The sequence below is a fragment of the Salvia hispanica genome, chromosome 2 (assembly GCF_029641045.1).
Source record: "Salvia hispanica isolate PSC_SH4W2 chromosome 2, Shi_PSC_v1, whole genome shotgun sequence".
In the NCBI taxonomy this organism is placed as follows: Eukaryota; Viridiplantae; Streptophyta; class Magnoliopsida; order Lamiales; family Lamiaceae; genus Salvia; species Salvia hispanica.
Window position 1 is genome coordinate 34,737,745 of NC_142693.1, and position 13,661 is coordinate 34,751,405.

A 13,661-nucleotide genomic window follows, 5' to 3' on the forward strand; every position below is an offset into this window, starting at 1 on the left:
TTTGGAAACGAAATATCTAATAGATTTCATGTGAGCCAACTACTTCCAATTTTATGTTAAACTCACTCTCCCCTAATGAATACAAACACACTAATATAAACACACTTAGCCAATTGATTCTCTCTCCACAAAACAAAAGCACACGTGGACATGCAATTCATGAGCTCCCTATCCCTTATACTATGCACTGCGGCGCTAGGATTTCTCATCCACACCATCCTCTCACGGCGGCGGGGGGCGAATTCTCGGCCGCTGCCGCCCGGGCCGAGGCCGTGGCCGGTCGTGGGTAACCTCCCGCAGCTGGGGCCGAAGCCGCACCAGTTGATGGCGGAGCTGGCGCGGGTCCACGGCCCCCTCCTGCACCTGAAGATGGGGTTCGCCCACGTGGTGGTGGCGGCCTCCGCCGCCGTGGCGCAGCAGTTCCTCAAGGCGCACGACGCCAACTTCGCGAGCCGCCCGCCCAACGCCGGCGCCAAGCACGTTGCTTACAATTACCAGGACATGGTGTTCGCGCCGTATGGGCCGCGGTGGAGGCTGTTTAGGAAGATCTCGGCGCTCCACCTCTTCTCCGCCAAGGCCCTCGACGACTTCCGCCATGTTAGACAGGTGAATGTTAGAGAGAATCAATTATATTGACTTTTTTTAAAAAAAATTAGGCAGCATTTAGTGTTGTGAATTAATAGAGGTGGAAAATATGAGTACTAACAATTTGTTAGGTGATGATATACTAATTGTTTTCATAGATTAATCCATTAGGAAATTGGTGTAGGCTTTAAAAAAAGTTAGATAAAAATGGTCATTTATTTTTAGTGGGGTAAATTGCTGAATAAATCACGATGAATGGTCAAATTCTTGGTATATGATTTAAAAAGTTAGGTGAAATGGCAATTTTTTTAGTGGTGGGTGACGTATTTAAATCGGAGTGCACGTTTCATTGCTCGAGAGACTAACTATAATGTAATCATTTTTTATAATTTACTTATTTGATAATTTATTCTCTATATTATTAGATTGGAGTTGGTGTCTTAACTAAATACTGTATATGTATTTACACAGTAGCTCTAAAATCCAATTGAAATAAATCTAAAACTGAGAATCTAAAATTTTCTCATTTTTTTTCTTTTTTTCTTTTTTGAATAAGATTCACGCTTTTAATTGGTATGAACTCTTGTCCTCTCTAAATAGAATGATGATAATAGTATATTTTGGGTAGCTACAAAGGTTTGATAATTGATTACACATTTACAACAATCGTCTCATCCAACTGTATCATTTAATTTCGATTATTAAATAAAATGAGATTGTGGTATACTCCATATAAACTACTCGTATTATGTCTCTCACATCCAAGTCGAGCGGGAAGTAGTAATATTTAGTAATCTTAGTTTGAAAGTAATGGAGTATTAATTAGATTTAAAAATGATTAACTAAATTAAGTATATCAAGTACTCCCTCCGTCCCCCATTAGCAGTCACAGTTTGACCGGGCACGGGTTTTAAGAAATATAAAGAAAAGTTGGTTGAAAAAGTTATTGGAATGTGGGATCCATTTTTTTATATTGGTTTTATAATAAAATGTGAGTGAAGTGAGTTAGTGGAATGTGGGACCTACTACCATTTATGGTAAAAATGAAGTGTGATTCTTAATTGGGGACAGACTGAAATGGAAAAATGTGACTGCTAATGGGGACACTCATTTTTGTTCGCGCACTCCTTTCCAATACTAACTTTTTCTGCTAATTTTGTGATCACATTATTAAATACTACTACTTCACAATTATTTTGAATAATGAAGGAATAAAAATAAGCTCTACCGACAATAATGTGCTCTATTGTCATTTTTTCAGGAGGAAGTGAGGATTCTCTGCCGCGCCCTAGCGGGTGCAGGGCAAACGCCGGTGCGCCTGGGGCAGATGCTGAACGTGTGCGCCACGAACGCGATATCACGCGTGATGATGGGGAAGCGGGTGGTCGGTCACCACGTCGGCGGCGGAGACGAGAAGGCGGAGGAGTTCAAGGCCATGGTGGTGGAGCTCATGGTGCTCGGCGGCGTCTTCAACATCGGCGACTTTATCCCGGCGCTGGAGAGATTCGATCTTCAAGGCGTCGTGGCGAAGATGAAGAAGCTGCACACGCGCTTCGACAACTTCCTTACCGCGATCGTTGACGACCACAAGATCGACGACCAGAATAAAGGACACGTGGACTTGTTGAGCACGTTGATATCGCTCAAGGATGGCGAGGATAGTCTCACCCACACGGAGATTAAAGCATTACTTTTGGTATGTCACTAATGTTGTTCTATCTGTTTCACTATAGTTGAATCGTATATTTTTTAATTGATCCAAGATACTAGTTTGATTTGTTTTTTTCCTTTTAATAGTATTCTTTACTACTAATGTTTTTTTACACGTGCTCTAGTGGCATTTTAATATTCAACTTTATTCAATCATACCATTCCATTTTCTTACCCCATTAATTTTGAGTTTATTGCATTAATATTGATTATAGTAATTTTCTTGTAGAATTTCTTTACTGCTGGGACAGACACAACATCGAGCACGGTTGAGTGGGCTATTGCTGAACTCATACGTCATCCTGATATTCTGAGCCGAGCTCAGCACGAGCTTGACTCAGTTGTGGGTAAGAACCGGTTTGTGACCGAGTCAGACCTGCCTCAACTCGTCTATCTTCAAGCTGTGATCAAGGAGAACTTTCGGCTCCACCCGTCCACGCCTCTCTCTCTTCCGAGAATCGCGGAGAATAGTTGCGAGATAAATGGATACCACATACCTAAGGGGTCTACACTTTTGGTCAATGTTTGGGCCATCTCTCGCGATCCGGAGCAATGGGCCGATCCACTCGAGTTTCGGCCTGACCGGTTCCTGCCGGGTGGCGAAAAGCCTAATGTCGATGTTAAGGGCAATGATTTCGAGCTGATACCGTTTGGGGCGGGCCGTAGAATTTGCGCGGGTATGAGCTTGGGAATAAGGATGGTCCAACTACTTACTGCAACTATGATCCATGCGTTTGATTTTGACTTGGCTAATGGGCTTTTGCCCCATAAACTGAATATGGAGGAAGCTTATGGGCTGACTTTGCAACGGGCCGAGCCCTTGATAGTGCATCCCAAGCCCAGATTGGCCCACCATGTCTACAAAGCCTAAATTGTGCTTTTATTTAAGTTTACCTATGTTCCGTATTATGGCCGTGTGATACGCAGGTAATAATTTGTGATTTGAATTCTTGCATTGCAATGATAATTTATAAATTATTTAATAAAATTTGTTGTATAAGATAGATATTATAGTAGTAACTATAACTAGTATCCACACCCGTGCAATGCACGACTTGATTTAATTTCATCACAATAAATTTACATTTTGAATCAATTACTTGAAATCAGATACAATTACATTATTTAAGAATAAAAATTACTAAATATTTAAAATAATTCAAATGTACAATCCCAAAAATATAAATAAAGCAACTTTAGTATATACAAATTGGAATGTGATCAAATGCAAATTCTAAATATTGTATAAACTCCAAACTATGATCAGGACCGTTAGAAAATATCAACAGATGATAAAATAGTAGCAACAGAAAATGTCAACACAATATCAACGGTTGATGTTGTGTTGATATTGTATTGACATTTTCTATTGCTACTATTTTGTCATCTGTTGATATTTTTTAACGGTCCAGATCATAGTTTGGAGTTTGTACAATATATGAATTTGCATTTTATCACTACCCTATACAAATTTGTGTACATTTATCGCTACCAATTGATTAAAACCCTATTTACTAAATTAATAAAATTGAAATTATAAAATTCCAACCCCATCCTCTAACCTCACTTTTTTGCCTACCTTGTTTCATTTAAATCTAACTTCGTATGTAGAGTACTAAAATGTGACTTGAAAGGCTTTGTCAAGATTGTTGAAATTGGAATACAAAGTTTCTAAATTATTGACGAATGAAAACTTAAAATAAAAATGTAACATGATTTTAATTAGTGAATTATTGATTGATCGGCAATTAATGAGATCAATGGACTCAAATTGCCAAATTCATTTTTTATTTTATGAGGCTGATGAGATTAATGGTCATTTAGAAAAATGAGACCAATTAATGGTTAAATTATTAATTGATTGACAATTGACGAGACTAATGGGTATATCAAATTGGCAAGTCATTCTTAATTTATGGGATTGGTGAATTAATAGCATTTAATAGTCTAAACTATTCACTAAAATAATTAAACCAACAAAATGTAGACCAAGAATTTAAAATTCATTAGGTTAAAAACAATTGGCCAACATAATAATAGTCCGCCTCATTTTATCTCTCGCCCAACCCCCGATTAGGGGTGGGTAGGTAAGGTATACCTTACCAAAACCACCATATCGTATACCTTACCGTAAATACGGTATGCGAACAAGTCATACCTTTACCTTATCAAAGTTTTCGGTATACCGAACTTTGGTATACCTTATTTTCGGTATGACGAATTTCCATACCGATACCATACCTCACTTTCGGTATACCGTACCGAAGTTCGGTATACCTTACTTTTGCGGTATACCTGACTTTCAACATCAACTAAAATAGAAATTTAGAGCATTTAGAATATTGTTTATATTTTATAATTTTGAAAATGAATTTAATATAAATTATTCATATTTATATTTATATTTTATAATAGATTTTATAATTTAAATATGTATAAGATATATTTTATATATAATTGTGTTTATATTTTTGTGGTATATACCTTAGTTTACGGTATATACCTTAATTTACGGTATATATTGAATTTCGGTATGCAACGGTATACCGCGGTATTTGAAAATTCATACTGTTACCTTACCAGAATCTTTCAGTAAGGTATCATACCGTACCGAAAGTCACGGTATACCGAATTTTCGGTATTTTCGGTATTTTTTCGATACGATAAGGCCGATATTTCGGTATTTCGGTATTTTTCCCCAGCCCTACCCCCGATTTCATCTATCAATTAGTTAGCCAGTAACAGACGTCAATCTCTTCTTCCCATAGAGACCATCTCTCATCGGAGGCTCAGCGGCCTTCACAGAATCACAGTGTTGCACCTCTTTCTCTTTCTCTTTCCTCAGCCTAGCTTGGATTATCATCCTCAGCTGCCTCCTCACCGCGTTAAGGATCCGCAGTGATCACACCGCCTTTGAAGAGCACCTCCGCAGAGGGAGACGCGTTTCCTAACTATCACGACTGACATCAAATGCAAAATCGAGAGCATCATCTCTGGCATTCATCACTGATTTAGGCGTACCCGACTTTTCCTCCCATTGAAATGGCACCAGCCGCACCACCGCATGCGTTGGTCAGAGGAATTTTGATTGAAGAATTATTTTGTGAAGAGTATTTATAGAGATTTAACTGAGTAATGAACATTGATTTTAGAGTAAGGAGAAAATTAATGTGATAACAGAATTAGCGTTTATTTGATTTCATTATTCATAATAATAATGATAACGGTAATGGTAATTAATATTGTAATGGAAATAAATATACATGATAATGAATTAAAACTTATGTGGCTGTTACAATTCATGGCTAAATATAAGAAAAATTTATAAATATTCTAGAACGTGGACAAAACTTATAAATATTCTTTTATATATGTATAGATAGATATAGATACCATTGCATTGTAATTTTTGAAATACATAACTATGAGAATGAAATTAATACAAGCCCGTCGGTAAGATATTTCTTCTCCGCAAACAAGTTTGAAGTTCAAGTTACCCACATCACTTAATGCTTATGTGTTGAATGAGTCTCATGAAACACACATGGACAGATCTAGCATTAAGCTAGAAGGGAAAATGCCCCCTGCTCATATTTCACTACACATATACATGTAACTCACTGTAGTTTTGATTAATCTTCAATTAATTGCCCATTTATCAATTTTTAACATTTCTTCATGTATATTTTTTCTCTTATACTCTAAATTCTGGCTCAGTCCCTCAAAACACATATGTTGGAATGAATAAATTATCTCACACTTGTCTATTTACATCCCTGTAATAATGTGCCATCGTCTCAAATGAAGTTATTGTTCCTAATTAGGTTAAACTTTCATATATTATCAGACCAATTTTATACGTGCAATTTCAAAAATGATCTGCTCATTTGCAAGTTTACAAGTCAATAAATAACAAGGCATCGAGACATGTACCTTAAAAATCAGTATTCAAAAGCATGGCTGTCAACAACATTCTTGCAAACAAATTCAAATGTATGCATATCATCATTCTACTTGCAATGATTTTCTACTTTAACTTTTGCATTATTCTTTTTGCAAACAATCAATAAATCAAATTTAAGAATCCCAACTTTTATTTGAATTGGCACTAGTTTCCCCTACTTTTTCTTCTCCCCAAATAAAAAAAAGCAACAAACACTCCACTCCATTCCACACTCTACCAAAATTCCTTCTCTCTCATGGCTGCTTCTTCTCTGCTTCTGCTTATGCTAGTGCTTCTCGCGATTGCTGCACGCTCCAGTAAGCTCACATTCAGCCATTGAGATTATACCTAAAAAAAAAGCACTAACAAGTTTTAATACTTTGGCAGGTGCAACGTGGTGCGTGTGCAAACAGGGCGTGAGTGACGCGGTGTTGCAGAAAACACTGGATTACGCGTGTGGATCCGGGGCGGACTGCAACCCGACCCGCCAAAGCGGCCCATGTTTTAGCCCAAACACTGTTAGGGCACATTGCAACTACGCCGTCAACAGCTACTTCCAGAGGAACCGTCAGGCGCCGCTCTCTTGTGATTTCTCTGGCACTGCTGTCGTCGTCAATTCTGACCCTAGTCAGTTTTCTCACTCCTTTTTTTATTTTTATTCGCATAAAAATCATGCTCAGTGTACAACCCGACGCTGGACCACTTCTGACTAAGCATATAACATAGTTGTGCATGTAATTAAAGATCTGCGCGATCGAGCACGTTTCATTTTGCCATCTGTTTCATTTGCTATTACTTGACTCATTTTATTTTTACTATAAAAGTAGGTTTCACTCTCAATTAACTCGTTTCACTTATATTTTATTTTAAAATTAATATATAAAAGTGAGATTCAATTGATTTTTCAGGTACGGGTGGTTGTGCTTTTCCTTCCACTTCAAGGTAATACACATTTTCAACATGCTTTACTATTTCTTTGGTTTTATGAATATAAATTAACTTTTATTCCCTATATTTTTTATACTATTAAAGTACATATGTATCTGTTCGTATTTATTTAGGATAAGTGGTAAAATGAGACATTAATCATCTAAATAAAGGAATTAATCTTATTAGTATTTATTTATGTACATTAATTGCCATTTGGATTGACTGATCGATGAATACCATCTTTGGAAGGGCACATCAGTACCACTTTTATGAACTTTAACTTTAGTTTTTTTCCCTGTTCAAGCCATCTTCATCATTAAAAGGTGGTCAGAAATTTGCGGCTTTGTTTGTATTATTGACGTTTTTATGTAATTTATTAATAAGTATATTTAAAATTAGTTGATCATGAGGTAAAAACTGACGGTAAAAATTCCAACATTGGTATCCACTGTGATTAAAGGCTTGCTTCAATTTTATGCTTGCTTAGTCGTATGTGTGTAAATTTCAATAACTAAAATTCATAAAACCAAAAGAAATTATTTATGAGTACATAGTTGACTATTTTTTCACATTTTACTAAAGAATTTAATTTGCCCGTCTCTATTAAAGTACAATACGCTAGATATTGTATTTTTAATAAAACCAGAAGAAGATTATACATAATTTCTCTATTTTTTTCAGTAGCAGCGTCATTCCGACTACAACTCCTAAAACACCAGGTACCGCCATACCCACAGTCACAACGGCAAACGGCGGTTCGCCTCTCGTAACAACCCCTACAACGGGAGGGGGTAATAATGGTCTAGGAACACCAGGTTTCAACAATAACTTAAACGGTGGAACAATTTTAGTTCCTAAATGCATCCTCTTGTACTTGCTCTTGATTTTAATTATCTTCTGATTTTAATGGGATTGATAAGCTTTCCGAGGATGACTTTTAAACTACCCTGACTATTTATTTTTATTTTGCTAGGGTAATGCAATAGTATATATTATATGGGACCTATGTACAAATTCCTGCCTATTTTCGACTATGTATGTCGAAAATAAAAGATTGGTTCTCTTTTGTGGTATTAAAGTATCTTTGGTGTTATGATGTTGTAATTTTTCATGTATTAATGTAGCGTACCTTTCTAATTGAGATTGCTTTAGTATTTAGATATAAGAAACAAGTAATTAATCATTCGAGAATGTGACTCATTAATATTAAGAGTGAGAAAAATACTCAAAAATCAAATATTAAAACCGAATCAAATTATATTAATTTTTTTTTTTTGTTTTTCAGTAATTCTCATTCATTCATTACGGTTTATAAAAACGAACCATGTTTTTTTATACGAAATAATGCTTTATAATGTTCTCTATCAAATTTTCAAACTGTCTTCTCAATTTTTATATTGATTCTACCTGGAATCTTTTAGAAGTTTCTCTAACAAATTATAAATTGTCTTATCAAACAATATATTGATTCCACCACTGATATGATAATTGACTTCAAAGACAATGAACGTAATTCATGGAGAATTGGCCTCGACAATCATTTGAAAATTTAATAAATTCTTTGAAAAGAAAAATATGGGATATTATTTTTTAATTGAGGGTCGAGCATTTTTAGTCCAGTCTTACTTTTATCTCATTCTATTAATAAAAGAATTAAAATCAACAAATTTGGAAAACTAAATATTCCATATAATTCGCATAAATGTTGCTTATGTTATACTATAGATAAATCTCAAATGGTAAAGCTATTGGGATTTGCAAGAGGAATGAGAGAGTTTTAGATGAGGAATGTTTTAGTTATTAATCAATGTCATGTTTTATTGTTTTTGTTCAGGTAGAAAAATGCTAACTGCCAATGATTGTGACTCTTGATGAAAGTGAAGTAGAGAAGTATAAATGAACTCGTTCCTCCAGATCGATATGGTCGTGTAGTTGGCAATGAACTTGAGTTAGTGCAAGGATGGTACATGGAGCCAAAAATTATGCAGGGATGACTAAAGATGCAAATATGGAACAACTTGTGCAGGCTCGCGTGGAGGAAATCATAAATAGTGAGAGGGAAAAAATGGAGTCACATTTTCAAGAAAAATTCAAACATGAAAGGTGATTCAAATGAAGGCAATGGAACTTAATCATCAAGTTCAAATGTCTCCATTGTCTCCATGCAAGCCCAAGTGAATAACATCACTTCACTATTAGCAGGCATTAATGGAGGAACATGTTCATGGATAAGCAATATGTTATACATAAGGAATAATTGTACATTATAATATATTTTTGACATTTTGTTTTTGTTGAACAGAGGTTGTAAATATCTCACGACACATTTTCCTTTTTATGTTTGTCCAAAGTAAGATGACACATTTTCTTTTTCGGTAACTTTCTCTCTCCAATTAATACATCAACCCACTTTTTTTCACTCCTATTTAAATATGTATCTTTCTTTCTCTTTCTATTTTAATTACGACCACATTTTCTCTCTCTAATTAAATACATTAAGTAATACTCCCTCCGTCCCGCTTTAGCAGTCCCATTGACTTTTCTGCACTCGTTTTGTAAAAATGATAATAAATAGTAAGAGTGGGGCGAGTGTAGAAAAGTCAATGGGACTGCTAAAGCGGGACGGAGGGAGTAACTCTTAAAATCCCGTGTCGGCTAAGAAATGTGTCATCTTAGTCGGAAGAGGGAGTAGAAGATTTTGATGACGGGAAGGATGATAGGAAGTATGGAGACATTAGAAGAATAAAATGACATTGTTATGAGAAAGAAAAATGGGATAGAATTGATATCCTTACAGCTGAGGGACGAACTCCACAAAGGTCGTGTATAGAGAAAGTTTCCCAACATGAACCCCATCCCCTGCAATAGTTTCAAGTAACTTGAAAATGAGTTGAACTGTAAATATTTCTTACAGCAACACTATTGTAAGAACAATAAACCAAGAAGTTCAAGACTCAATTTTAGTCAAATTGTGTTTTAATAACCTCGGAATTTACATGTGCTTTAATATGATATGCAATGTTTGAAAATTAAGACAGTTTATAATAGCGTCTCTAAGTGCAACATATAGACATTTTTTAATTGTGTCACAAAGTTGTACTTTAGGAAACTTTTTAATTATGTCTCTAAATGCAACATAGAGACGGTTTTTTTAATTGTGTCTCAAAATATACTTTGTGACATTTTAACCGTGTCTCTAAATTGCACTTCGACACGCTTTTCAATAGTGTCTCTCAAGATTAATGGGGACGCATTTTTAAAAACATCTCAAGATTAATAGGGACGCTTTTTAAAAAGCATCTTAAAATTAATTCACCGACACCGCACACAACAGATAAAGACGTTTTTTAAAGCATAGGTGATATATTTAGCAACAAAATATAGCGTCCTTAAATGAATGAAAAAGCGTCTTTGTCCTAACTTTTTTTTGTAGTGCATAGTATGTATTTATATGGGACCTATGTACAAATTCCTATCTATTTTCGACTATGTAGGTCGAAAATAAAAGGATTGGTTCTCTTTTGTGGTATTAAAGTATCTATGGTGTTATGATGTGTAGTTTTTCATGTATTAATGTAGTGCACCTCTCTAATTGAGACTGCTTTAGTATTACATATAAGAAACAAGTAATTAATCATTCGAGAATGCGGCTCATTAAGATTAAGGGCGAGAAAAATACTCGAAAATTGAATATTCAAACCGAATCAAATGATATTAATTTTTTTTAGTAATTCTCATTCATTCATTACGGTTTATAAAAACGAACCGTGTTTTTTTATACGAAAGAATGTTTTACAATGTTCTCTAACAAATTTTCAAATGGGTAGTGATCTTTTCTCTTTTCGAATTGTCTTCTCAGTTTATATATTGATTCTGCACAGAATCTTTTAGAAGTTTTTCTAACAAATTTTAAATTGTCTTATCAAACAATATATTGATCACTGATATAATAATTGGCTTCAAAGACGATGAACATAATTCATGGAAAATTGGCCTCAATGATCACTTGAAAATTTAACAAATTCTTTCAAAAGAATCTGGGATATTACTTTTTTTACCGAGGGTTGAGCATTTTTGTCTGGTCTTAATTTTATAATGAAGCTTATTCTATTAATAAAAAAAATTAAAATCAACAAATCTGGAAAATAAATATTCCATATAATTACCATAAGTTTTGACAACCTCCTGTCATGATAAAACTTGCTTTTCTTAAAATGTCATTTTAAATGTCTTTATCGGGTTCTCAAATTTATGTCATATTAAAATGTCATTTTAAATGTCTTTATCGGGTTCTCAAATTTATGTCATATTATAGCGACTCATTTTCGAAAAGCCTAGTTTATGTAATATCTTCGAAGTCGCATTCTCTATACGGATAATAAATTAGATGTGAATTTTCTAATAATATATGCAAGTTGATTTGGTAGCGTCATATTCATAGAACAATTAAGCAAATTGAAAGTGCTTTTTTTACTTTCATTACACTAATTTTTAGTTCATTTAATGATTTCATCTCGCGAAAGTCTCCCACATACAACCATTTAATTGTATAAGTTCTTGTAATATGTCAATTTTCTAATAATTTACATAAGTTGATTTGGTAGCGTCAGATTAATAGAAAATGTAATTTGATAAATATTAGCGAAGTGTACTTTACAATTTTTTTTAAAAATAATGTTACACTATTTTTTTTATTCCATTACACGGTTTTCATCCAAAAAGAGTAAAAGTTGGTGCCACACAACAATTTAAATGTATAGTATCTTTCAATTGAATGTGAATTTTCTAGTAATTTCTATAAGTTGGATTTAAATGTATAGTATCTTTCAATTGAATGTGAATTTTATAGTAATTTCTATAAGTTGGATTGGCAGCGTCATATTGGTAGCTAATTCTCTCTCTCCCTATATTTAAACACCCACTACACATGTAGAGTATTGTACTACATTTCATCTGGAAAATTTTGCTAAGGAATACATTAAATAAGAGTTAGTCACTCTCACAACTTATTTTTAACTTGCTTTCCAACATGGTGAGAAAACTCCACCTTTATCGTACTTTCTTCAATTTTTACTGTCTATATAATTTTACTTGAGTCCTACTTTATGCATTGGAGTACTCCCTCCGTTTTATAGTAATAGAGTCATTTTGTCATTTTGGTACGTTCCATAGTAATAGAGTCATTTCCCTTTTTTAGTAAAAGTCAACACATTTTTCTATACCTACTTTACTCTCTCTTACTTTTTTCTCTCTTCATCTCTCTACCTTTTTCATTTTCCACTTTATTCTCCCTTTACTTAACTCCACCTAACACAATTTTTCTTAATCTCCGTGTGCCGAAAAGAAACGCCTCTATTACTATTGAATGGGGGGAGTACTATTTTACAGTTGTATTTGCTGCTACTTTTCTTGAATTTTTAACATTGCAGTTGCTACTATTTTCTTGAATTAAATGTGAAATTTGCCTATACTGTAGGAGTAAGGATAATGCTTATGTCTATAAACGTGTGGGTGTATGCTTTAGCTGCAAATTAAGCTATAAGTAATATGGTTTAATGGAGATTTTATAAGTTATTTTTTGTCAAAAAGAATTGCCTGATTTCGTAATGATCTTTGTTAGTGGTGTCTTTGGTGCTTGAATATGGGGCCATGTAAACAGACCATCTTAGGCTTTATTTTTTCTATATTTTTTTCTAAATGGATTAAATTTTAATAACATTTGCTTGTACTTCACAAGCTACACTGTACACACACATAGCTTCAAATCCTAATGTTGTTGCATCTGAATTCAACTATTCAGCAATGGCTAAAACTCCTTTACGTGTCGTTTGGTTACTATGAGTAATTATCATATGATTATCTATTCATGATTAAGTTATGAGATTATTTAAGTTTGGAAGAGGATGACTATGACTAATTTTCATATGATTATCCATCTAGAATTAAATTGTGAAATTTAATATCATGAACCAATTCATATTTAATCATGAGATATAATCTTGCAAACCGAACATACCTTATTGAATTATAATAATCACATCAAGATTCCAGAAAAGTTTAAATGCCCTTGTTTGATGGCATAGACATTTCATTATCTCTTTTTTGTTTTAATAAACTATCTACATATGTAGGAGAATCTAAATTTGATTATATTAATAGCTTTGATTTTCACATGTTTGGCAAAAACAATGATGAAACTCCATTTTCTATAGATGATTACAAATATGTTTTGATAGAATGATGAAGAAAGACATATTTATAACTTACAAGGCATATAATGTGTCTGTTGGAATTTCAGGTGTGTTGTGATATCTGTGGTGATATTGGTGTTGCCGCTACATTAATAACTTGCGGTTCATGTAAAAGAAATACCGAGCATATGTACGACCTCTCTCTCGGTTGCTCACTAAATTTGTGACTCCTCTTGTTTATAAACATTCTCATGTTGTGTCCTATTTTTCTGAAAGTGAAATGGAAGGAAAAACTCAAATCT

General features: G+C 34.1%; 2 protein-coding genes across 3 annotated transcripts; both read left to right on the forward strand.

The window, feature by feature from the left end:
- Positions 1-3,391, forward strand: LOC148932263 (flavonoid 3'-monooxygenase-like). Its single transcript, XM_089065657.1, has 3 exons — positions 1-606; positions 1,847-2,281; positions 2,525-3,391. Exons 1-3 carry the CDS (start codon positions 151-153, stop codon positions 3,164-3,166), a joined length of 1,533 nt encoding a protein of 510 aa, XP_088921783.1. The 5' UTR covers positions 1-150; the 3' UTR covers positions 3,167-3,391.
- A 3,018-nt stretch (positions 3,392-6,409) lies between these two features.
- Positions 6,410-8,261, forward strand: LOC125201921 (PLASMODESMATA CALLOSE-BINDING PROTEIN 1-like). 2 transcript variants are annotated; one of them, XM_048100218.2, is made up of 4 exons: positions 6,410-6,555; positions 6,626-6,865; positions 7,147-7,180; positions 7,850-8,261. In XM_048100218.2, exons 1-4 carry the CDS (start codon positions 6,495-6,497, stop codon positions 8,067-8,069), a joined length of 555 nt encoding a protein of 184 aa, XP_047956175.1. In that variant the 5' UTR covers positions 6,410-6,494; the 3' UTR covers positions 8,070-8,261. The 2 variants fall into 2 exon arrangements, with proteins under 2 accessions (XP_047956175.1, XP_088920499.1); XM_089064373.1 differs by having other exon boundaries at positions 7,853-8,261.
- Positions 8,262-13,661: the final 5,400 nt, after the last annotated feature.

Bases quoted from the DNA above. Each gene is read 5' to 3' on its own strand.
- LOC125201921 (XM_048100218.2), top strand. From the start codon at position 6,495: ATGGCTGCTTCTTCTCTGCTTCTGCTTATGCTAGTGCTTCTCGCGATT. The intron at 6,866-7,146 runs GTCAGTTTTCTC...TTGATTTTTCAG, and splicing joins CGTCGTCAATTCTGACCCTA to GTACGGGTGGTTGTGCTTTT. The intron at 7,181-7,849 runs GTAATACACATT...TATTTTTTTCAG, and splicing joins GCTTTTCCTTCCACTTCAAG to TAGCAGCGTCATTCCGACTA.
- LOC148932263 (XM_089065657.1), top strand. From the start codon at position 151: ATGCAATTCATGAGCTCCCTATCCCTTATACTATGCACTGCGGCGCTA. The intron at 607-1,846 runs GTGAATGTTAGA...TCATTTTTTCAG, and splicing joins ACTTCCGCCATGTTAGACAG to GAGGAAGTGAGGATTCTCTG. The intron at 2,282-2,524 runs GTATGTCACTAA...ATTTTCTTGTAG, and splicing joins AGATTAAAGCATTACTTTTG to AATTTCTTTACTGCTGGGAC.